Consider the following 27,214-nt stretch of genomic DNA (forward strand, 5'->3'; position numbering starts at 1 on the left):
AGGAAAATAAAATACACTCCTGGAAATGGAAAAAAGAATCATTGACACTGGAGTGTCAGACCCACCATACTTGCTCCGGACACTGCGAGAGGGCTGTACAAGCAATGATCACACGCACGGCACAGCGGACACACCAGGAACCGCGGTGATGGCCGTCGAATGGCGCTAGCTGCGCAGCATTTGTGCACCGCCGCCGTTAGTGTCAGCCAGTTTGCCGTGGCATACGGAGCTCCATCGCAGTCTTTAACACTGGTAGCATGCCGCGACAGCGTGGACGTGAACCGTAAGTGCAGTTGACGGACTTTGAGCGAGGGCGTATAGTGGGCATGCGGGAGGCCGGGTGGACGTACCGCCGAATTGCTCAACACGTGGGGCGTGAGGTCTCCACAGTACATCGATGTTGTCGCCAGTGGTCGGCGGAAGGTGCACGTGCCCGTCGAACTGGGACCGGACCGCAGCGACGCACGGATGCACGCCAAGACCGTAGGATCCTACGCAGTGCCGTACGGGACCGCACCGTCACTTCCCAGCAAATTAGGGACACTGTTGCTCCTGGGGTATCGGCGAGGACCATTCGCAACCGTCTCCATGAAGCTGGGCTACGGTCCCGCACACCGTTAGGCCGTCTTCCGCTCACGCCCCAACATCGTGCACCCCGCCTCCAGTGGTGTCGCGACAGGCGTGAATGGAGGGACGAATGGAGACGTGTCGTCTTCAGCGATGAGAGTCGCTTCTGCCTTGGTGCCAATGATGGTCGTATGCGTGTTTGGCGCCGTGCAGGTGAGCGCCACAATCAGGACTGCATACGACCGAGGCACACAGGGCCAACACCCGGCATCATGGTGTGGGGAGCGATCTCCTACACTGGCCGTACACCTCTGGTGATCGTCGAGGGGACACTGAATAGTGCACGGTACATCCAAACCGTCATCGAACCCATCGTTCTACCATTCCTAGACCGGCAAGGGAACTTGCTGTTCCAACAGGACAATGCACGACCGCATGTATCCCGTGCCACCCAACGTGCTCTAGAAGATGTAAGTCAACTACACTGGCCAGCAAGATCTCCAGATCTGTCCCCCATTGAGCATGTTTGCGACTGGATGAAGCGTCGTCTCACGCGGTCTGCACGTCCAGCACGAACGCTGGTCCAACTGAGGCGCCAGGTGGAAATGGCATGGCAAGCCGTTCCACAGGACTACATCCAGCATCTCTACGATCGTCTCCATGGGAGAATAGCAGCCTGCATTGCTGCGAAAGGTGGATATACACTGTACTAGTGCCGACATTGTGCATGCTCTGTTGCCTGTGTCTATGTGCCTGTGGTTCTGTCAGTGTGATCATGTGATGTATCTGACCCCAGGAATGTGTCAATAAAGTTTCCCCTTCCTGGGACAATGAATTCACGGTGTTCTTTTTTCAATTTCCAGGAGTGTACTTTCCAATGTACCCGGGACCGAAATTTTCTTCCACAAAAACTTCCTCAACGGTTCTCTTTCCCCAGAAGTTGCCCCCAGGAAGTATTCCTCCCCAAAATTGCGGAAAAACCCCAATCTGAGGTAGCTGCCCTCTGCCCACAACGGTGGATTGCAAACGACTGGTCGGCCTGCGGCACAACACCAGAGCAGCGACGAAGACAGGCCTGCAGCAACACCTTGCATACGGACGCCGTCCGCCATTCAAATCACAGTTGTTGTTTTTTTTTACTTTTTTTTATAACGTTTTAAGCTTTAATCAAGTATTTCGAAGAACAATACTTTCAATTCACAGAGAAAGGCTGTCATTAATTCCTTGTCGGTATAAATTTTTTATTCCTGTGTGACAAATGTACCAGGCGCCACCTATTGGCGGTTGACTTGCGCCTTACATGAATAAAGAATATTCTATCACACCACTATTTTATCCTGTGACGTACCATGTAAATTCTGATGATAAGTTCAACGTGTTACTATTTGAACCGATACAGTCAGGTACATTCTGGTACATTTGAAGTTTGTTGGTATCGTATAACAACGACGTCGTATTTCGTAGAGTATTTGTTGATTAGTTCTTTCGCGGCGATCAGGAGGTCTGAGGATTGTTAATGTTCAAGTGAAACCAGTCATTTCTGAAACTAAAGCAACTGAGACAGTCAATAAAAGACCTCTTTCACACCCAGTGATTGCAGAATTTCCCCGAAAACGTTGTTATTTTTTACATTTATATTCCGATTAAATGAAACCATTATCATTCTCTTTTTTTCTATATTATCCCTTTTCCTGTCACTCTAAGTACATAAATTACGCAAGTGTTTCACTATCTTGATGCCAGCATATCGGCTGCGTTTCTGATTTACCATACTATGTTATGACTCTGACTTCCAAATTTGTTGTCTTGAACCCCAGTCTTTTCTAGTATTTCTCGGTAGTCAATACAAACAAAGCCCTATTGAAAATATAGAAAACGATTGAGAGAAGATCCATTTGTGTCAATCACTTTATCACAATTTAATGACTTCAGAAGACTTTTTTTCAAACCGGATATGCCTAGCTCAGCTTCATTTTCAGTTTTGAATTATCCACTGTCTTGATGTACTCTTGGCTTTGGAAGTACATGTGGCCTGACTGCAAGGTTCACAGCATTATTTATCAAAATGAGAAACCAAAGACAAAATGGTAAGTCATTTTCCGTTCGTCTACGAGAGAAAGAACGTTGTCTACATGTAGTTATGCCCTTCCGGTCGATTTACGGTTTCTATATGATAGTGAGGGGGCCACAACAGTTGGGGAGGGGGGTTGTAAGTGTTGCTCTGCAACTGCCGCCCAAGCCGTGGTACCAGCTTGAAATCCATATTAAATTGAAATGTTTTTCATTCTTAGATTAGTAGTTTTGCTAGTCAGCTTTACTACGAGGATTGGAACTATAATAGTGTCAACTATTTATTTAGAGCTATTACAAAATAGATAAGAGTTTCAAAGTTTTAATGACCTTCAAAGTAGTCACCAGCATTGTGTATAACCCGTTGCCAGCGATGTGGAAGTCGTGGGATACTATTAGCAGTGCCAGTTGTGTTGACACTTCGAGCGGCACAGTAGATTGCCCGACGAATTTCTAGCAGTTCTGAAGCGAATGCCGTGAAGTTTTTCCTTCAGTTTAGAATTCATGTTGAACTCACGAAGGCTTAAGCCAGGGGAGTGCAGTAGGTGGTGTAGCACTTAGCAGCCCCATCAGTGAAACAAATCAGTAACAGCTTGCACTGTACGCGCTGGAGCATTGTCCTGCAAAATGAAGGTCAGGTGCCATTAATTTTTGGAACACAACCTACGACCAGCTTAGGGACAGAAGTGATGACACTTTCTGCAGGACCTGACCATCATTTTGCGGGACAATACTCAAGCACGTGTAGTGCAAGCTGTTACTAATTTGTTTGACTGATGTGGCTACCAAGTGCTATACTGCCTACTGCACTCGCCTGACTTAAGCCCTAGTAAGTTCAACTCGATTTCTAAACTGAAGGAAACACTTCACGGCATTCGTTTCAGAACTGCTACAAATTCGTCCGGCAATAGACCGCACCGCTCGATCTGTCAACACAAGTGGCACTGCTAAGAGTATCCTGCGACTTTCACATCGCTCGCAACGGGTTATACACAATGCTGGTGACTACTTTGAAGGTCAGTAAAACTTTCATACACGTATCTATTTTGTACGAGCTGTAAATAAATAGTTGGCACTATTAAAGTTCCAATTCTCGCATTTCTCAATCTTTTGGTGTTTTTCGAAAGATTCGTGGTTCAATTCTTTGGCAAACTATCCTGATTCATGTTCCTCACTGTTTCCATAAATCACTTAAGGGAAATTTTGAATTGCTTATAAAGTATAGAGTGCAGCAATCAGTTGTCCTTTTTTAGAATTTATTACGCAAATCCAGATTTTGGCTAGTGGCTAGCCATTCTCAATGCACTATTTTCTATTCTCGATGGATGTAAGTCGCTGTTGTTGGGCCGTCAGTCACATATCTTCGAATATTTAAAGAAATGAAGCTAGGTGGGAACCATCCAGAGAAAGTCTACTAACGAAGTTTCAATAACCAGTTTTAAATAATGACTCTAAGGATATGCTAAAACCCTCTACATATCACTCCCATAGGGATTGTGAGGACAATGTTAGATTTATTACAGCATGCACGGAGGCATTTAAACAATTATTCTTCCCGCATTCCATACGTGAATGGAACGGGGAAAAGCCCTAATGAACGATGCAGTCGGAGGTGCCCTTCGCCACGCACCTCACGTTGGTTTGCAGAGTATGGATGTAGAAGTACATATAGTCTCAGTCGGAATCAATGTCACCAGGTCACGCTCTACGCAAGCTCCATTCTACCGGGATGTCAGAGTTGAATTTCAGTTGTGCAAGTTTTGCTTCAGAGGAAAGGGGTACAACGAGAGCTTTAAACCAGAATGACATTCTACTTATACACTGTTGTTTGATAAAATTATTTTCTGTAAAACTGGAGTTTTCTTTCCTGCTAGTACAGGAAAAGAAGTACAGCATGATATATATATATATTCAGGCTGAATATGATACAGACGACTAACAAGAAGGAAAAGCTTCCTGCTTCTTGAGAGTGTTGCCTAGATGAGATATTTGTGGTAGCTGGATACATAATGGATGTATTTTTTAATTATATTTCGTCGGATCTTTTATATTAAACATAAAAGTAGGTGTGTCATGCTACAGTGTATTTGGTCATGCAGCCTTACTTTGTCGGACACACTTGCCCAGGTTATATGAAACTTTATGTACATGAGACGAACACTACAGACGCAGCTCACGGAGAGCTTGTTGTAGCCTGGGCTCGCGACCTGTAGGCCAGCCGGGCTGGAGGCAGGCTGGCGGGCTAGCGAGCAGCCATACAGCCGAACACAGGCCAGGAGTACTGCGGTTGGCTAGCCGCAGAACACCAAAGTAAGGGTAGTGCGCTGCCCGTGTTATGACAAGGAAGCAGAGAACGACGGCAGCACACTTAGTGTTCTGGCAATGAACTTTGAATACGGAGAAATATGGCACGAAAATCCGTATTCTTTTTTCGCGAATTACGAGCGTTACATGATCACGTTTTTAATTTTTTACGATGGGTGATCAGTAAGTAATGAAACACTTTTTTCTGAAAATGTTGGTTTTATGCAGAATTCCAGTGCACTATGATATTCCTCACTCTTTTCGCTACGAAACCCCATTTTTTCAACATAATCTCTATTCTATACGACGGCATTACGCCACCTTACTGGGAAAACTTGTATGCCCGCGTGTTACCAGTCTGTTGGATGAGGTCGGAGCCAACGTCTTCGTCCATTAATAGCTCCCCCCCCCCCCCCCCCCATCATCAACATACTGCTTCCCGTGGATTGCATCCTTCATTAGGCCAGACAGATGAAAGCTAGAAGGTGTGAGATCTGGACTGTGTGGTAGATGAGGAAGAACAATCCATGAAGTTTCGTGAACTCCTCTTGGATATTCAAAAATGTTTCAAATGGCTCTGTGCACTATGGGACTTAACTGCTGTGGTCATCAATCCCCTAGAACTTAGAACTACTTAAACCTAACTTACCTAAGGACATTACACACGTCCATGCCCGAATCGGGATTCGAACCTGAAAACGTAGTGGTCGCGCGGTTCCAAACTGTAGCGCCTAGAACCGCTCGGCCACTCCGGCCGGCCCTCTTGGATATGCTGACTTGTGTGAGACCTTGTGTTGTCATGGACAAGGAGAAGTTGTGAAACTTCCTGGCAGATTAAAACCGTGTGTTGGACCGAGATTCGAACTCGGGACCTTTGCCTTTAGCGAGCAAGTGTTCTACCATCTGACCTACCCAAGCAGGACTCACGATCCGTCCTCACAGCTGCAATTCTGCCAGTACCTCGTCTCCTACCTTCCAAACTTCACAGAAGCTCTTCTGCGAACCATGTGAGATTTTCACTCTGCAGTGGAATGTGCGCTGTTATGAAACTTCTTCCAGGAGTGCTAATTCTGCATGGTTCGCAGAAGAGCTTCTGTGAATTTTGGAAGGTAGGAGACGTGGTACTGCCAGAACTGAAGCTGTGAGAACGGGTCGTGAATGTGCTTAGGTAGCTCAAATGGTAGAGCACTTACCCGCGAAAGGCAAAGGTCCCGAGTTCGAGTCTCGGTCCGGCACGCAGTTTTAATCTGCCAGGAAGTTTCATAACAGCGCACACTCCGCTGCAGAGTGGAAATCTCGTTCTGAAGGAGAAGTTCGTTTGCGTAATTGTAGCGACGAACATGCTGAAGTCGTTTCTTCAGTTTTCTAAGGGTATGAAAATACATTTCAGATTTATCACTGCACAATGATGGAGAACATCAAACAGAATAACCCCCTCAGAGTCCCAGAAGACAGTAACCATGACTTTATCGGCTGAGGGTGCGGCTTTGGAGCGTTTATTCAGAGGAGAGATGGTGTAGCACCACTCCATGGGTTGTCGTTCCGTTTCCAGTCCGAAACGACTAACCCATGTTTCATCACCTGTGAGAACGTTCAACTGTGGCAACCACAACCAACTGCGGGAACGCCTTGGGCTGCGGATTGGAGCCGCCAGGCGGGGAAGCCGCCGGCTGTGGAGCACGCACCACCGGATAAACACAAGGACGAGTCAGACGACAGACCAACGACAACCGACAACAACCGACCACGACCGACTATGACCAACACAACAGGGAGGAGATAAACAACGGAGGCTTGTAGAAACCACAACACCTACAGTAAATCCACTCGGAACCAGGGCCAGGCATGTCAACAACGAGCAACGACAAGAACACAGAAACGCCGAGATAGAAACTCAATCCAGAGCGAGTACCAAACTGACTGGACTAGGGTTTTTTTTCCTTTATTGATTTACAATTCTACCCGAAGTGGGCGGACTGGCAGCAACTTAGTACGCTTCTCTACAGCCTACAGACTTTTATTTTTAAAAAATGGAAGAAGAAAAGAAACAAGAAAAACAGGCGACAAAACGGTGACGTCAAGTGTAAAATGGCGGAAAAATGCGGGAAGTTAAAACAGAAAGCAAAAGGGGTTGGCAACGTTAATAAAAGGCACAGGAATCACACATGTAACAGTACACACACAATTAAAAAACACGGCGACAGTCTGGTTTCTGTTCGCAAGAGATAGAAAGCATGCCCAGCGACAGAATGATGGCCGTTAGCAACACTTCCTAAAAACACAACACGGAACACTCACTGTACAACACTGCACGAAAGTGGTGGCACAAAGATGACACACCCGAGTCAGAGGGGGGGGGGACCTGGAGGAGGGGGAAGAACGAGGAAGGAAAAAAAACGAAAAAGGAGGGGGGGAACCAAGGAGGGAGAGGACTAATAAAGGGGGAAAAGGGCAGACGCGAGAGGGAATGAGAGGAGGCAGAGGAGGGAAATGCAAAAGGACTCAGGGGAGAGAAGGGGCAAAGAGAGGGGAGGTGGGGAAGAAAGAGGATGGAAGGGGGGAGAGAAAAGGAGAAAACATCGGTGAGATGAGAGGCAAAGTGGTTGGCCTTACTGAGGTTGTCAGGAAAGGGACGATCATTAAGGAGGAGAGGGTACTGGGGGGTGGGGCGGTTCCCAGTAAGGTGGTGGAAAGCAGACCAATACTTGGAAGAGTTTATGGGGAGCGTGGTGTTGAGTTGTGTACATGTCTGGCGCCAGGCACGGCGTTTCTTCGTGGACTAGGGTAGAGCGGGTCCCTGTATACGAAACCGGAGGGAGCGGCTATTGGCCGCTGTCTGCACGTGGCTAGGGGTGGTGGCCTCGCTGCGCGAGAGCCGCTGTGCGGAATAGCCGCCGCGGACGCGGAGCTCTCTATGCGCTGTCCACGTCTATTTGTTCTGACGCGTGTTCGACTTCCGCAGCGTGAGGTACTAGATCAACAAAAATTTGTCACGATCAGCCTCGTAGTGCGCAAGAAATTTGCACAGATGATTCTTCGTTGCTCCTTACGGCCAGTTAGGTGGTGAGGAGCCCAACAGTCACACATCTTTGAGTATCCTAACTGTTGGACAAGTGTATCAGCACTAAGAACAGACCCGTCTAATTATACAGCGAGATGTTTGATTGTGATCCATCGATCACTTTGAATGAGAGTGTCCGCAAGTTCCAATACTGCATGTGTCACGGATGTGTGCGGCCGGCCGGTACACGAGGGACCGCACAGGTTTGAGAGACATTGATAGGATAGCAACGGACGTTTCGCCCAGCGACTCACCATGCTTTTGTTCACTGTCAGGTCTCCGTAGGCATTCTGCAAGCGCCTGTGCATGTCTGCGACGTTTAGGTTTTCCACAAAAAGTAACTCAGTGACAGTTTTCAACTTGGCATGCACCTCCATTCAGACGTCACTTTGAAGGCCACTTATAGCGCCACTACTTATTGGGTCTTCATGAAGCTACAGAGGCTGAAACAGGAATATTCCACGATATCCCACAACTGATTCCGCAGTTTCTCAATAGAAACTGACTGAGGAAAAAATGTGTTGCACTACTTATTGAAAGCCCCTGGTACTTTAAGGCTGGACACCATAGTTTAGTGCGTGTCTGGAAACTTTTCTGCGATCTTGAAAAGTACTATATTCGAGAAATCTCAACAAAAACTAAGATTAACTTCTCATCACTGGCATTCGCAGTTATGTATAATTTTGTAAATGACAAAGTGGTAGCCTTTTGATTGTAAAATTATTTCTTTGTAAACTTCAAAGAAAACTCACTATTAGTGGGTAACATATTAATTGAAAATCAAAAAGGAGACATACATGGATCTTAAATTTGAATAGAGAACGGTATCAGTTGAACTACATCTTTATACACAAAAGTTTAGGAACTGTCTGAAGAATGCCAAAGCTTACCCAGGAGCAGACATAAATTCAGACCACAACCTCGTAATGGAAGAAATACAAATGAGGTTGAAGAAAGTGTGGAGAGGTAAAGCAAAAGATACATTAAACTTGGAAGTCCTCAGGGGCGTAGTCAAGGCTTCAGAGTAAAGGCAGGTTTACGGAAAAATGAAAAACAAGTAGAAATGAAGAATAGGCAAATGAGAAATGAATAAATATGAAGGAAGGACTCATGGGTCCCACCAAAGAAGTAGTAGGAAGTGAGTAAAAGTATCAGCGAAGATTGGGTAATTGAAAATATATTGAAAGAGATGGAAAGAAGGATAAATATTTTTTTAAAAAGGTACAAGAAACGGAATAATAAATTAAGCAGAGAAACTGAAGAAGCAAGAGAAATGTGGATGAAAGAGAAATGCAAGGAAATAGAGAAAATGAACATACAGAGAAAGTATGAAATAGTGTACACATTGGGCAGGGAGATGGTTTCCGAAAGTAAAAGAAGGAAGACAAACACGTAAAAAAAAAGAGTGGATGATACACTGGGTGAAGAACCACAGGAGGTTTTGAGCAGACAGCAAGAATATATAGAATGTCTGTATAATATGGATCAAATACCAAGTGAAATCAAGCTTGAAGAGGAGGAATATGTGCCGTAAAATGGTAAGGACTACAGCTTCTCGGAAGCAGGAGCACAAGAGGCGCTGAAGGAGATGAAAACTGGATGGCACGCGGATTGATAACTTGCCAGCAGAAATGTTGAAGTTTTGGGGAAACACGGAAAAGAAGGAATTATACTGAATGAGAAAAAGAGAAATGCCAAAAAATGTGAAGAACATACGGCTATCAACGTAGTTTCTCATGCAGCTAAAGTATTGCTGTGAGTGCTGGAAAGAAGGCTATATGCCAAGCTAGACAGATGGGTTGAGAAGAAACAGTTCACATTTAAAAGAAGAAAGGAACAAGAGATACTATTGGCCTGTTAAGAATCATAGGGGAAGGTAAAGAAATTTGTGCTGTTTTTTTATTTGTTTGGAAAAAAACTTTCCACAGAGCATAATAGAGCCAGGTGATGGGTATTTTGAAGAGGAAAGGAGCAGACTTAATGGAGAGGTGATTGGTACAGCAGTTATATTTACAACGAGAAGTAAGAATAAGCACTGGAAGTAAATTTTCTGAAGGAAGCAGCATTGTAAAGGACGAGAATCAATACCGCAACGACAAAGACTATGGACATCGTCAAATAAAGGGGACTGACAAGTATTAAGACAGCACACCTCATTATTAGCCGAGTAAGAGCACTGAAATATCTTGGATCTTGGAAGTACGATTACTGAAGACTGGAGATGCCATCAGGAGCTGAAAACTCGCATTGGCATAACGAAGGAGGCATTCAGTAGAAAGAGGAAATTATTATATGAAAAACTAGATAAAAGTCTGACGAAAAGACTTGGCAAATGTTTTGTCTGGAGTGTGGTACTCTTTGGGGCCCACACTTGGACACTAAGACGAGAGGATGAGAAAAGGCTAGAAGCAGCTGAGATGTGGATTTGAAGGAGACTCGAGAGTATAAGCTGTATGGAAAGAATAAGTAACGAAAGAGTGTTGGAAATGGTTGGTGAGGGGGAAGAGTCCTGAACGCAATAAGAGAGAGGAAGAAGAGATGTGGGGACATTCGTTGAGGGGAGAAGGTCTAGTTCGTGGGAAGAGACTGAGAGGAAGGGAGAGATACAATATGACAGACGACGTAAAGGGAAGCGGAAATTACGCGGATCTGAAGAGTATGGAAGAAGGCAGGAGAGCGTGAAGAGTTACCACGTTAAATCCCATCTTCAGGCACAACACTTATGACGGTGACCCAATATTGTAAATTTCGACCATGTGGCCATTATCAAATGAAAATAATTGCACACATATGTTAAAACCTAAAAATCGTCGGACATGACAGGACACAGAAGTTGGATTCATGGTAATGTGTTCCTGATTATGATTTCTCGTGTGTACTGCACTCCTTGGATCATATTGAAAATATGTAGTTTGTATTCTCCTTGATTTTTGTTTGCATCCATGATACTGGATGAAGTAAATGATTACATTTCTGTTTTTGTTTCATATAAAACAGAAGCTGCTTTCGTCACGTTGTACCTGTGGACTCACATACACTGAGCCGAAACATTATGACCACCTGCTTAATAGCTTGTTGGCCCATCTTTGGAAAGCCATACTGCACAGATTCTGCCTTTCATCGATTCTACAAATTTTTGGTAGGTTTATGGAAGTATGTGACATCAGATGTCTACGAACAGGCCACGCAATTTGCTAAATAACGGGCTGCTGCTTTGTGTACATGCTGATAACGCCCGATAGCGACCCAGAAGGGTTCCATCGAATTTACATCAGGCGAATTTGGTGGGCAAACCATCAACTTCATTTCACCACCGTGCTCTACAAACCACTGCTGCGCGATTGTGGTTTCGAGACAACGACAATTCTACTGCTGAAAGATGACATCGCCGTCAGGGAAGACATCAGGCTCGAAGGGATGCAGGTGGTTCGCAGCTGTCAGCATGTCTTCGATTACTACCAAAGGTCCCATGCAGCCGCAGGAGAATGTTTTCCACAGCATAGTACTGCTCCCACTAACCTGTGCCCTTGGCGCAATGCATGTTTGGACCCGCTCTTCGCCTCGATGACGGCATTAGCGGAGACGACCATCGACGTTGTGCAGCAAGAAACATGATGCATCCGAAGAACCGACATGTTTCCAGTGATCCACCGTCAAAGTTCTGTGAAGAGGCCTGGACGTCTAACCAAATATTGCCTATAGGTAGTTTCACTGTTCTTCTACCAATTTCCGTAGATGCTCACGACAGTATCACTTGAACATTCGATCAGCTTCGACGGTTTAGATATAATCGTTCACAGGCTCTACACAATAATAATGTGCCCTTCAGTGTCTCATATCTCAGTGGATTTCCCCATTTGCAGCACATAGCTTCGCTAGGGTGATCCCCCATCCGTCTCTTTTCCGCTTACATAGTTTTATTGCCGTGTGACGTCCTTGCAACGCCACCAGACGACATCCAACATCGCGTTGAGCTGTGGTGATAATGTTTTGGCTGATCAGTAGGTATTTGTAGCTGTTAACGAATCTGTGTTTGAAGTGCTCGATGTAAATGCATTGCAAGTACATTGCTCGTATCCTGCTTTATTCTCGTTTGCATCCTTTTTCCGTACTTTCCCGCATACAGTGGAGAACTAAGAGATTCACTTTGGAGTGAGAGGATGATTCTTATACACTGATTTCTGCTAAAACGTATTGTTTGTAATATCAGTTAATAGTGTGTGAACACATCTACGTAACTACTGTTGCATTCTTAGCATTTGCAAGGAAGAAAGCTCTAGTCACTAAAAACATGCTCGGTGGCAAGAAACACCAATGCAAGCGAGATTAGATACACATCCCGTGACAAGATGCAATAAAGTTGAATATCACTTCTGTTAAAAGCTGCTATCATGGAGTTCTTATTAAATGCAACCAAGTATGGAAAACGGATGCAAACAAAAATAGATTAGAATACGAGAAATGTACTTACAATTAATTTAAATCGAGCACTTCACAAAGGAAGAACAAATAAACATGAGTCCGTAGGTACCAAGTGAGGAGGCCAGCTTCTGTTTGATATGAAACAATAACATATATACTTTCGATAAGGGGCAGCGTCGGTCGTAAAGATTGAAGTGCTTTATTTTACAGATCGATTTCAATCACTGTGTGACCATCTTCAGTGCAAACTATGAGAACCTTGTAGGCCCATATGATAACAACAACATTTTCTATGTGGTGTAACATGTACTGTGGTGATTAATTCCAACAGATATCTTCATTTTCAGTGTATGTAGTAATGATTAAATTACAGAAGAACCTATTTCGTGATCTTAGCAGTTGTCGATCCAACATCCCTCCATTTATCCAAAGTATATTGACAATAATGGAATTACGCGTCAATAACATATATGGCGTAATCTAGTTCACACAGTATAACAAATGCGAACAAAGATCAAGCAGAATAGTAGTATTACATTACAGTGCAATCCAGTGAGTAAAATACACACAAGATTGTTCAAATGTGTATGAATTCCTAAGGGACCAAACTGCTGACGTCATCGCTCCGTAGACTTACACACTACTTAAACTAACATATGCTAAGAACAACACACACATCCATGCCCGAGGGAGGACTCGAACCTGGAACCGCGCAGTCCGTTACATTACGCCCCTAACCACGCGGCTACTAAACACAAGACGTCGTAATCAGAAACACAGCGCGATGAAACCAGCTACCGTTTACTACGAAACTAAAACAGAGTCGCCTGTCATTGGACCAAGGCTCTGTTATCGGAAGTCCCTGCATGAGGTGGCCCATCCCCCGCTCCGCCCCCTGCCACCCCCCTCCTCCCCCCTTCCTCGCCCCCCTCCCACCGACCATCCCCCCATCCGTGGCTAGCAGTCCGCAGCGTATGGCTCTATCTGTGATTTTACTTACAGACTACTGGCACATTATTCACAGATTTTTCCCCTGTGATCGTGATGACTTAGTTGAACATTGACTGGTGATGCAAAATTCTTCTCAATTGTGTTTCTTATGAATTGTATGCGCCACATATGCACATCAGTTACACGTTTCCAGAATTCTTCGGGTGAAGATCACCATACACTCTGTTTATAATTATGTGTTTGTTCAAATGTGTGTGAAATCTTAGGGACTGCTAAGGTCATCAGTTCCTCAGCTTACACACTACTTAACCTAAACTATCCTAAGGACAAACGCACACACACACGCCCATGCCATGTTGCTACGTATAGATTTAGCTAATGTACTGAATTTTCTTTTAGACTTGGGTGGAGATGTCTATCTGTCACCATTGGCTAGAATAGAGGAAAGGAATACAGTAGAAGAAGAATGGATAGCTTTGAGAGATGAAATAGTGACATCAGCTGAGTATGAAATAGGCAAAAAGCAAAGCCTAGTACAAATCCTTGGATAAGACAGGAGATATTGAATTTAACTGACGAAATGAGAAGATACACAAATATAGCTATGCATGAACGGATAAAGGGGAAAAGTAAGGATTCAGAGGCATGATTCGCTACGGGAAAGATAGATAGCACTTTCAGGAAAATTAAAGAGGCCTTCGGAGAAAAGAGGAGCAGTTGTACGAATATCAAGAGCTCAGATGGAAAACCAGCCCTAAGCAAAGAAGGGAAAGCTGAAAGCTGGAAGCAGTATATAGAAATACTAACACGAATGCTATACAGAAGAATGGGTAAGTCGGCGCAGGATTCGGTGGCCGATGTGCACTAACCAATTTTCGCCCGTTGCGCTGGGCGAGTTCGTTCGTTCAGAAGGGAGGGCAACAAGTATCGGCCACCTTTCGGCCGGTCGGCGACGACAGAATCGAAGCGTACAGACGATTTCACAGAAAGAATTCGGTAAAAAAATTTACGTTTGCTTTATTTGTAGCTTTATAGTCAGGCTCATTACGACGTGCGCATCATTTCGTTAAGGTCATAGTTACTGCGATATTTACGTGCAAGTAAGAGACTGAGCGAAATTCGGAGAAGTTTGAAATGAAAAATAGAGCTCGCTATGATTTTGCGTTTGGTATATATTACATAATATGTTGTTGCGTATGGATTTAGCTAATGTATTGAATTTTCTTTTAGACTACGGTGGAGATGTCTATCTGTCAGCAATCTCGAGAAAATTGAACTAAAGCAGCACGCTCATTTGCGATCGAGCTGCACCAGCGATGAAGCCAGAGTGAAATATTCACCGCAATCCTCACACTTCGTAAACAGTTTCAGATATCGAGAAGAGGTTTTGGCAAATGGTAGCACGCAAAGAGGACAGTACTTTTTCACATCGTTATTATGTGAAACTTCATTATCTACCCCGTTATTCCAGTAACTACAGATTTTTTTGATGAAAGAATGTAATTTTAAGGGCCATCGATAGCTAGTGAAACGAGAAATGCTGTGAGTTTTGGAATAACGTTAGTGAAGACGTTACACGCTTTTTGTACTAAGGATGCGCTTTTTCATAAGCTACTGACCTTACTTTTCCTCGGTACCTCACTTAATAAACATAATAAACCACTTTTCCAGAAGTCTCTCGCAGTGCCTTAGACCCCAATTATGTGTTTGAACCAGCTGGTATCAACCTGTAAGGTGAGACCTAGATATTTGGTTGATGTGAGTGAATTCACTAGTGAGAGGAATGTTTCGTAGCGCCGACTCCCGGAGCTGCTTAGGCTTGTAATGGCTGGTGTAGTGAATACTAGTTAACGCCGTCGCCGCCACTGACTCCGGCCCTCCCCGTGTGTTGCAGCCGTAACGCGTCGCAGCTGCCGCACAGTGACCGCAACCGGAACACGGCGGCCGACGCCGCCCACCTCCTCATCAACAGGTGAGCACTCAGCGCCCGCCCCAAAGCGCTGCGCTCCTCAGCTGGCGGCACGGCATCTCAGCACCAATCAATTGCACTAACACAGCAAGGGGGCAATTTTCGCTGGACAGTTCAGTTACATGGTAGGTAGATTTTTAATCTCCACCAGATATAAAAAACGAATGATTTCTTGGGGAAGTGTAATTATTCGTCCACAAAAGAAGTAATTCATGAAACCGCTTTCCGTCAGTTCTTCACCATTTCTCGTCTCTCTGGGACGCTGATACGATTGAAAGAGGAGATACAGATGAGCATGAGAAGATCTGCATATTTCGTCGCGGATTCGTCCACTGACCACGATAACGTCAAGAAGACACTCATCAGACTCCAGGGGCAGACAGCACAAAAGATCTACTGTTACAATTTCGAGGGCGAACGTTCCAGAAAGATTCGCTAAAATTCGACGTACTGTCATGTGCTGTTACAAGCGTAATTCCAAAAATAAGGTCTCGTATTCTTTTATAAGTACACCGAGCTGTTTATTTCTACAATGGTTTACATCGGTTTGCAGCTTGAACATTTAGCTATTTTTCGACATTGTCACCATTTCTGTCGATGCATTTTTGTAGACGCTGTGACAGTTTTTCTATGATTATGTCATGCCAGCTCGCCGCCATGCTGTTCAGAAAGTTATGAACCTCTTCTTCCGCCTCGTCGTCGGAGCTGAATTGCTTGCCGGCCAAATGTTCTTTTAACTTAGGGAACAGGTGACACTCACTGGACGCCAAGTCAGGACTATGGGGTGGTTCGGTGACTATGTTCCACTGAAACTGATGCAGGACAGCAACGGTTTGCCGAGCGATGTATGGGTGAGCGTTGTCGTGGAGAATGTGTACGCCCTTGCTCAACATTCCTCTTCTCCAGTTCTGAATTGCCAGTTTGAGTCTCACAGTACCAGTCAGCGTTAATTGTGGTCCCAGTAGTCATAAAGTCGACCAGCAATACCCCTTTCCGAGCCCAAAAAACGGTTGTCATGACTTTAACGGCAGATTATATTTGTTTGAATTTCGGCGGCTTTGCCGAAGAAGGATGCCTCCACTGGCGTGATTTTTGCTTGGTCTCAGGTGTAAAGTGGTATGCCCAGGTTTCATCTGAGTCCAGAAAGTTGTCCAGTTCGGCTGCAAGGCGGTGAAGAAATGCGCGGGGAGCATCAACTCGTTGCCGCACGTGGTCCTCAGTCAGCATGCGTGGCACCTATCTTGGGCACACCTTCCAGTAGTTCAATGTTTCCGTCGAATTCTGTGAGCGGTGCTTCGGGAAACCTCAGTAACCAACGTGCAGAGATCATCCAGGGTGATCCGTCGATCTTCACACATGCTTTGCTCAACCTCCTTTGTTCGCCGTGAATTTCGGTCCGAACAGCTGCAAATTCTCTACATCACTTACGAACATCTTTGACATTCATGCACGACTCACCATACACTTCTGTCAATTGGCGATGGATTTCAATCGGCGCAGTGCCCTTTGCGTTCAAAAACCGAATAACTGCGCGCAATTCGAGCTTGGCGATAACATCCAACAGGAGCTCCATTCTCAACGGCTACCAAGCGAAGACGCAGCACCTCAGAGCGGCGTGCGCATGTTTACACACACCGCGTGAAGCACTCTTCATAACAGTGTGACCAACTGCCGCACAAACATAGTTCTGTACATATGAAAAAGTAGGAGACCTTACTTTTTGAATTACCGTCGTATGTTCAAAAGAATCCAAAATACGTGAATTGCGTTCCGACTGATTTTCATGCAGACACATAACGTAACTGTCTTGTAGCTTCTCTAATTGCTTTCTGGTACAGTCGTTTGACTACGCAAAATTGTTACCACAACTGACCACTAAACGAAATTGGTCTGTGTGGCAATAACTCCAATTGTAAGCAAATACCACGATATTACCAATCTCAGGGAGTTCCTTATTACAGACGAGGAGTCCTAAACGCTTGTAAACTCAGATTTATTACAGTAAGTTACACTTCTAAAATTTTACCATTATCATTAGTATCTGAGACAACGAATGCCCGTAACTCAACCACAGAAAACATACAGCAAACTTGTCCCAAAACTAAATTTACTTGCTAATAAGATATTTTCAAAGGATATCTGGACTCCCAAAATTCTATGACAACTCAAAGCATTGTTACTATTGTAAGTAGGCTGTTTACGTTTTCTGATTGGTAACGCCACGTAGCGCTCTGTATGAAAAATCACTGGCTGTACCATGTGCAGTCTGTGGCTCGTTTGCATTGTTGTCTGCCATTGTAGTGTTGGGCAGCGGCAGCTGGATGCTAACAGCGCGTAGCGTTGCGCAGTTGGAGGTGAGCCGCCAGCAGTGGTGGACGTGGGGAGAGAGATGGCAGAGTTTTGAAATTTGTAAGAATTGGTGTCATGAACTGATATATATATTATGACTATTAAGGTAAATACATAGTTTGTTCTCTATTAAAATCTTTCATTTGCTAACTGTGCCTCAGTAGTTAGTGACTTCCGTAGTTTGAATCTTTTAGTTAGCTGGCGGTAGTGGCGCTCGCTGTATTGCAGTAGTTCGAGTAACGAAGATTTTTGTGAGGTAAGTGATCTGTGAAACATATAGGTTAATGTTAGTCAGGGCCATTCTTTCGTAGGGATTTTTGGAAGTCAGATTGCGTTGCGCTAAAAATATTGTGTGTCAGTTTAAGCACATTCGTGTATAATTGTTCAAAGAGGACGTTTCACATAGAACAGTCGTGTATAAATTTTTCTAAGGGGACGTTTCACTATCTAAAAGGCTTTCCACGCGCCTGTTAACAGGCGTATGCATAAGATGGTTCATGAAATAACCAGTTAGATAACCGCGATTAACGGCATCATGTGCTATATGGAAACCTCATCAACAGCAACGTATCGATAATAATCTCACTGTATTCATGATGGCTACCAATTCGTGATTCTCCTATCTGTCAAAAAGTGACATTAAAAACCATGAGCAGCGAGTTGCGCATATGTTTGAACTTTAAAAGACATGACCAACTGTTTTGTTCTGAATGTAGGTTCAAACGCAAAATCTATAGGCCATGCAACGCGTTCGTGCCTGGCCGAAACTAGAACACAAGACTGATGGGACATTGCTCACTATGCATAAAGATGGAAGATACACTTCATTTTCGCTAGTAGCAGTTAGTAAATCTGAACTTGGAATTACATTGCGAAAATAGTTATACTGGACCGGGACTCCTATCCAACAACTTTTGCTCCTCTTAACTAACCACCAAAGATGTTAAATATGGTTTAATGCACATGCAAAAATCTTGAAATGACGAGACGTAAAGTTTCATGTTGACCGGGAGTTTGAACCCAGCACGTAATCAGATTCTTGAGTAAGCCCATTCAAGTAGTAGTTAATGATTTTTTTAGCAGTAGCGTGATGTTTGAATTTTTACCTTCCCCGGATTCGAACCCGATACTTATCACCCTTATCGTCCAGTGAAAATGGACATTAAAGTGGAAAAGTAGAATAGATCCTTATAGACCTTGTATCCAGACACCGCCAAATACATACGTTTTATATATTAGGTGCATTGTGCTGCCACCTACTGCCATGTACTCCATATCAGCGACCTCAGTAGTGACTAGACATCGTGAGAGAGCAGAATGGGACGCTCCGCGGAACTCACGGACTTCGAACGTGGTCAGGTGATTGGGTGTCACTTGTGTCATTCGTCTGTACGCTAGATTACCACACTCCTAAACATTCCTAGCTCCGATGTGACCTTGAAGTGGTAACGTGAAGGGACACGTGCAGCACATAGGCGTTCAGGCCGACCTCGTCTGTTGACTGACAGAGACCACCGACAGTTGAAGAAGATCGTAATGTGTAATAGGAAGACATATATCCAGACCATCACACAGGAATTCCAAACTGCATCAGGAACCACTGCAAGTACTATGACAGTTAGGCGGGAGGTGAGAAAACTTGGATGCCATGACCGAGCGGCTGCTCATAAGCCACAGATCACGCCGGTAAACTCCACACGACGCCTCGCTTGGTGTAAGGAGCGTGAACATGGGACGATTGAAGAGTGGAAAAACGTTGAGTGGAATGACGAATTACGGTACCCAACGTGGCGATCCGATGGCAGGGTGTGGGTATGGCGAATGCCCGGTGAAAGTCATCTGCCAGCGTGTGTAGTGCCAACAGTAAAATTCGGAGGCGGTGGTCTTATGGTGTGGTCGTGATTTCCTGGAGGGGGCTTGCACCGCTTGTTGTTTTGCGTTGCAGTATCACAGCTCAGGCTCACACTGGTGTTTTAAGCACCTACTTGCTTTCCATTGTAGAAGAGCAATTCGGGGATGGAGATTGCATCTTTGTACACGATCGAGCATCTTTTCATAATGCACGGCCTGTGGTGGAGTGGTTACACGACAATAACATCCCTGTAATGGGGTGGCCTGCACAGAATCCTACCCTGAATCCTATAGAACGGCTTTGGGATGTTTTGGAACGCCGACTTCGTGCCAGGCTTCACCGACATCTATACCTCTCCTCGTTGCAACACCTTGTGAAGAATGGGCTGCTATTCCCCAAGAAACCTTCCAGCACCTGATTGAACTTATGCCTGAGAGAGTGGAAGTTGTCATCAAGGTTAAGGGTGGCCCAACACCATATTGAATTCCAGCATTACCGATGGAGGTCGCCACGAATGTGTAAGTCATTTTTAGCCAGGTGTTCGGATATTTTTGATCATATAGTATTTTTTTCTTATAACTTTCAATAATTCAGGTGTCAGTTTGGTTGGTCTTTCTGATGTATCTTTGATGCGCAACATTCGCTCTTTGATTGTTAGGCCACTCAGGAAACACACCAACCGTGGAAACGTATCGGAGATGATTGAAATTTGAAACATTGTGGAATATGTCTGACAATCCTGTGACAGCAGAGTTACGTCCTGAACTGATACAGAATTATCCTTCCAAATTCATTTGACATTTTCTTGGTATTTTAGTTAGATATTCTGAATGAATTTCACTTGTTGTGTGTCTTCTAATTGTCAAAAGCATGTTTTTAGTCCATGAAGATCGTTCCACACAGAAGCTACCGTCTGTTTCATTGCAGATCTTCTGTATTAGCCCTCAGTACGACAATGACAAAACTGAATGTCGCGAATGGTTGCTAGGTCTGTGGGAACATTGTCACATTGTAAAGCAAGAGCTTCAGTGGTTTTTGGTTCAGTTCTCGTAGGAGAACATTTTATCTCTTAAGTGACAGAGATACAGGTATTGCACTTCGTGAATGTGGAGAATAATTCATGTCAAAACGATCCTACATGAAGCGAGAAAAGTATTTTCTTGCGAGATTTCTTCGATAGCACTCATCCCAACAAGGCACAAATTTTCGATCTTCCCACATATTTTTGACACCTCTGTTTAATCTAGAGAGAACAAACCGTCGCAAATGTTAAACTTTCTTTCTATTAACGTTCCATTTTCTAGCCCATAAACAACGCTACTCGTAACCTTCAAATATGCAGTGTTCAAAATGTTAATGCAAGAACAATACTAGAACCTGGTTCAAATGGCTCTGAGCACTATGGGACTTAACATCTGTGGTCATCAGTCACCTAGAACTTAGAACTACTTAAACCTAACTAACCTAAGGACATCACACACATCCATGCCCGAGGCAGGATTCGAACCTGCGACCGTAGCAGTCGCGCGGTTCCGGACTGAGCGCCTAGAACCGCGAGACCACCGCGGCCGGCTACTATAACCTCAAATTAAAAAAAAAGATTGATAAATACACTTGAAGCAAGTTCTGTAGCAATGCGCCAGATAAAATCACCACGAACTTATGCATCTATGTATTTTTTCGGATAAATATTGTTCACAAATGCGCATTACATACTTAGTGCTCCTCACGTCATACACTGCATGAGCATTAGTTACACCCTTATTGTTTCTGCGTGGTGTACACTCAGTTTGTCGAAAATATTTCTTTTGCACTGTGCGTTGTTAACAGCGAACAGTTAGCGCAGCGGAGTAGCTCAAGTGCAAGACATTAAACTTACTGAATCCTACAGTATTGGCTGTTTATGCAGATACGTTTTCACGGTTGGTGTGTTTCCTGAGTGATTTTATTTCAATGGTTACAAAATCAAGTCGAATATATACAACGGGTAGCCGAAGCAGTTAGTTAACGGTGATTCTACCAAACATGAAAATGAATGTATTAAACAGGTTGTTCAAATGTCTCTAAGCACTATGGGACTTAACATCTGCGGTAATCAGTCCCTTACACTTAGAACTACTTAAACCCAACTAAGCAAAGGACATCACTCACATCGATGCCCGAGGCAGGATTCTAACCTGCGACCGTAGTAGCAGCGCGGTTCCGGACTGAAGCGCCTAGAACCGCTCGGTCGCAGCGGCCGGCTTAAACAGATTGTAATCCACTAAATTACTAAGTCACAACAAACACCCAAAGTACCTTGGGGTTATCCTAGATAGGACACTAACATTCAAAGAACACCTGACGAAAACTGCAGCGAAACTTAAAACACGCAACATTATGTTGCAGAAGCTCTGTGGCACCACTTGGGGCTCCACAGCATCTACCTTAAGAACATCCGCACTTGTCTTGGTGTATCCAGTGAGAGAATACTGTGCCCCTGTGTGGCTCAACAGCAAACACACACACACATGGTAGACAGCCAACTTAACGCAACAATGCGTATTATATCAGGCACAATCAGGCCAACTCCTACAGTGTGGCTGCCCGTTCTCAGTAACATAGCCCCTCCTAACGTGCGCCGAGAACACGCTCTGCTTAGAGAATTTCAAAAAATCATGACCAACCCTCAAGTACAAATCCATGAAGATACTCACTACATTCAAGGAAACCGACTCCGGTCCAGGCATCCTCCACTAAAGACCGCACAGGCTCTGCACCAAACCAACTTTAAAATAAATGACCGATGGAAAGACGAATGGGAGAGCAGAACAGCAGTAAACTGCCACAGTATGCCATGCATCTTTAGTAAACCAAATGGATTTGATTGCCCTCGCAAAGTTTGGTCAACTCTTAACTGCATCAGAACTAACTGTGAGAGATGCGCCGACTCCTTACACAGATGGGGTAAACTTCCTTCGGCCGCTTGCGACTGTGGCGCTGAGAGACAGACGGTCAAACACATCGTGCAGGAATGTCCACTAAGGACATACGAGGGTGACCCACAGGATTTCCTAATGGCGACCCAAGAGGCAATCAACTATTTATTATCTAAGCTGGACGTTTGTTTGTGATTGCTCTTCTGTGAGTGTAAATTTACAATTGGCGGTGTCCTTATATACAAACTGTTATTTAGTGCTCTGTTTATACATATGTGTTTTTTTTAATCGTGTTGTTTCTGTAATTTTTTCTGTGATGTTATGAGCCATACGCCAAATAAATAAATCCACTCCATGGAGTCACGTGTCAGAAATCTCACACAGATGGCATACCTGCATTACGATAAAATCATTACCAAGCGTGAAGCTTGGTGGTCTGGTGGCTTGATAGTATCTTCGTATACTTAAGTTCTAGTTTCGATTCCTACTCGAGTGACTGTTTTTCATAGGCCTATTTACTTCTCTTCGCAACCGACTAGGGGTCAGCACGGGTCACGAAAGAGGCGTTAGTCTGTGTAAAAACTCTGTTACCATTAACCTTTGTTACACTTATATCTCTAGTTTATTTCATGAACTAGACACTATGTAACGTCACAGGACATTTATTCCATCTTTCATTTGAGCTTGAGATGTTTAGTATATTGATTCTGGGTTGGGATTCGAGCTCGTATCTTCCCCCTCCCAGGATCTGATCCCTTCTTGACGATAAAGTTCCATCAGTTCTCTGCCTGGACAAGGTTCCAGAGTCCTCAATGTCTCCGAGTATGATGGGTGTTGGGGTTCGAATCAGGTTTCAGTACAAAAATGTTCGTCATGTTTTTCCAGGCTCTAGCATCGGCAAGAGCGTTAGACCCTTGGAGAGAAGTCGGCTGGAGACCGATGTATTAAATCGAGAGGCAATTTGTGTGTTCCATCGTCATTAGGAGGCTGGGAGGGTTAGAATTAACAGTTTTGTGTTGGAGACAAGAGACTTGAATCACAGAAGTTCGTCCATTCTATTTGCTAAAAGAACTGAACTCCGCCCAAACAGGCCATGAAGACTCAACAGTACCGACCGGCCGCCGTGTCGTCCTCAGCACACAAGCTTCACCGGATGCAGATATGGAGGGGCATGTGGTCAGCACGCTGCTCTCCCGGCCGTATTTCAATTTAAGAGAGCGAAACCTCACTGCTGATGGAAAATAATTTTGATTTTTAATGCCTCTTCATTCGCTGACTGCCAATAGGACACTGAATTTGTCGTCACATTATTTCAGGTTCACCCATACCAGTCTTACATACTTGTAAAAAAAATCGGTATTTAACTTCTCTTCGTGTGTAATCAGTGACGATATGTACGGTGTTTTGAATTCTTAGTCACGTTGTTTCTAGTTCAAACGTTTGCGCATCTCGCAACTGGTGTAAGAAACCTATAATTAACGTCCATTATTGCTAGAAAACAACGGCAATGAGTGCTGGGTTCTAATCCCGGGAATGCAAAAATTTTTCATTCATCCCGTCATTCCAGATACAAACATCTCACTACTACCAAAGAAATTGGTTATCTATCATTTGATCGTGTTTACTCATCAATCTGGTTAAGTGCGTGATTCGAGTCCCCGTTCATCACAAAACTTTGTCCCATCATTTCAAGTTTGTTACTCATGCAGGAAACCATATTTAACATCTGTTATGGTTAATTAATAGGCAAATAAGTTGCTGGATATGAGTCCCGGTCCAGTACAAATATTTTTGGCAAGTAATTGCAAGTTCCGCATTATTAGTTGATATAGTTAATAATCAGATACATCACGTATCTTTTTGCCTAGTCAGCAATGAACATCTGTCCTGTGCTAGAGTATCGGTCAGGAACGAAAGCTTTACCTGTAGTTACTGGATTTGAATCCATATACAGAACAAAAGAGATGGTCACTTCTTTTAAGGTTAAGAAGTATGCACAACTTGGTGCTCATGATTTTTAACTTTACTTTTCCATGGATAAGAACGGCGATAGGTGACTTTCGAACTACACATAGATCCACGCGCCGTCATGAATGCAGTGAAATTACTAATGATATGTTGTTGATAGTGAGGTCTCCATAGCGCACTTTATGCTGTTAATTGCTGTTAACCAGTTTATGCAAACAATATATGGAGCTGAAGGAATGAGACTTGACGACTCATTGCTAAATGGCATCTACCCTCCGAGTTGACATGCTTGTATGTTGTGATTTACGTCCGATGTCTACTTTAATTTCCATCGTTACTAGATGAAGTTGCGCATCGGTTAAGATGTCGCACTGGAGTGTCAGAGTAACGGATTCAAAACCCCTTCACTTCATTCCTTCCCCTACATCATAGCTAGAGAACGCCGGGATGGTTCTTCTTCAATGCTACAGCTGATTTCCTTTTCACTTTTCTCCTACTGAGCTATCACGGTGACGACGACGACGAGAACTTCAACTTTACTACCAAAGAATAAAATTACATAAAAATATGCCAATGATACGGTATATCTCGGTAGTCAATGAGAAAACATAACAACAAGAGCTGAAATCCGTTTCTCTTCTTTCTGCATCTTCCAATGCCATTACTGCGAACAGAGCATTAGATGTAATTTATGCTCCATAGTTCCATAATTAATCTACTTCACTCAGGAAATGAGGCTGCTTTTTGCCATGTCATCGACAGATCTTATCATTGATATCTTTTCACCATCAACTTTAATCCACTTCTCACCCTGCCTTTTATTTCGGTGATTACTTCTTCAACGTACACACTGAACTGTAAGGGTGAAAGATTGCATCCGTGTTTATTTAATCCGAGCACTTAATTCTTGTTGTTACATTTTTATTGTTGCTTCTCGGTTCTTGTACAAATTACATATTTCTTATCTTTTCTACTGTTTATACTTATTTTCCTAAAACCTTCTAAAATCTTGCACCAGTGTACTTTGTCAAACGCTTTTTCCATATCGTCAAATCCTATGAGTATGTCCTGATTTCTCGTAAAATTTGCTTGCGCTACATGCCACGACGTCCCTCCTGCCTTTCTGGTGCCTTTACGTTTCCGAAAGCCGAACTGATCGTTATCTAGCAGACCCTCTATTTTCTTTTCCATTCTCCTGTATATTATTCTTGTTGGCAACTTGGATGCATGAATTTTTGAGCACACTGTGCAATAGTTCTCACACTGCTCTCACTGCTACCTTCAGGATTGTATGGATGGTCTTTTTCTGAAAGTCTGGTGATAAGTCCACAGAATCATACATTCTACGGACCAAAAAGGAATGTTACGTATGCTTTCTGTCTTACTTGGTCGAAAGACTTCCGCAGCTCTGTTAAACTTTGACTCTAGCAGTGGATCCTCTATGTCTTCCACATCGACTGTTATTTCTTCCTTTCTGACTTCAGACAGTACCTCTCCCTCGTGAAGACCTTCAATGAACTCCTTCCACCTATCTGCTACCTCCACTGAATTCAACAGTAGAATTCCTCTTCCTCTCTTTAAGTTTTATGTGTGATTAATCAATCCTTCAGACTACCATTTATTTTTCGATTTCTTCTCATTTTCTCCTACGGTCATTTCGCCATGGCATCCCGAAACCTCGTATTTATTTATATCTTAAGAGACTTATATTTCTCTATCTCCATCTTTTCCTGAGCATTTTTCTTAGCCCTCTCTTTCGGCTTCGAAGTATTTCTTCTGTTATTAGCAGTTAACTTTCTTATAGCTATATTTATCTTTCCAACTTCTGATCTTCTTTCTACATAATTTACCACCGTACGAGTGGCCACGTTTCGAGAAAATTAAAATTCCAAACGCAGAGCTAGTAATTAAAGCAACACGTAACATAAACACATTACGATTGGGCAACACAATATAAATAATCTGTACCTGTCGCTAGTACGAGCACAGGTAACTACTCATTTTCCCTCCCTGTCGCATGTTCATCGGAAAATTATAAGTGACCACACGCAGGGCGATCGCATGAGAAGAGTCAGCCCAGCGACGCTTTTTTCGCTTTTGACCACAGCTCCTTGACGTGCCTTCAGCTCAGTAGACTCCAGAAATTCAACAGGTCGTCGTACCAGTGGTGCTTACAGCCATCTCTCTCACTTCACCCACCCTTACAAACGCTCACGCGCCTATCTCGGTGACGCGTCAGCGTGTGATGTATTGTCTACGCCGCGAGCCAGTAGGAATAAGTGTAAAACAGAGCACTCACCTGAATCAGGTGGTCGGATTTCATCAGTGGATGTCCGTTCGCTCACCTACAATTTACTGAGACAGAAATTTCCTGTGCAGTCGTAATGATAACGTCCCCCTCAGCTGGAGCAGTGTAGATGTTCCCCCGGAGCGGATTTGCAGAGTCTGGCACGGTGGAGCTGTCCCCCTACAGTATTCAGGACTTTGTCAGTAATGGCGGGGCTGTGAGGAGGGGGAGGCTCATCCACTTGCTGTGCCGTGAGAGCAATTTGGCTGCGAGCCGCGCCAGCGGGATGGACAGGTAGCCGGCAGAAAGCACCAGGCACCAGGCTCCAGGTAGCGCCACGGAAGCTCCCAATTACGACGCCGGGATGGCCGCCCCGATTTCCGTCCCACCTAATTGATGAAATGGCCAAGTTTCGCGGCTGCGACGCGGTCGTACTTTCTCTCTCCACCCCTCCGTCTCTATGCTGCACACCCTCTCCCTCCTCTGTGTGTATGTG

At 44.2% G+C, this 27,214-nt stretch overlaps 1 protein-coding gene across 1 annotated transcript in view; it reads left to right on the forward strand.

The window, feature by feature from the left end:
- The window catches only part of LOC126322244 (uncharacterized), a 700,988-nt gene that overhangs the window by 213,879 nt on the left and 459,895 nt on the right, over window positions 1-27,214 (forward strand). The window contains exon 3 of the mRNA XM_049994273.1: window positions 15,270-15,347. Coding sequence (XP_049850230.1) covers window positions 15,270-15,347 — 78 coding nt within the window. The remainder of the gene's footprint in view (window positions 1-15,269; window positions 15,348-27,214) is intronic.

Source organism: Schistocerca gregaria, chromosome 2 (assembly GCF_023897955.1).
Source record: "Schistocerca gregaria isolate iqSchGreg1 chromosome 2, iqSchGreg1.2, whole genome shotgun sequence".
NCBI lineage: Eukaryota > Metazoa > Arthropoda > Insecta > Orthoptera > Acrididae > Schistocerca > Schistocerca gregaria.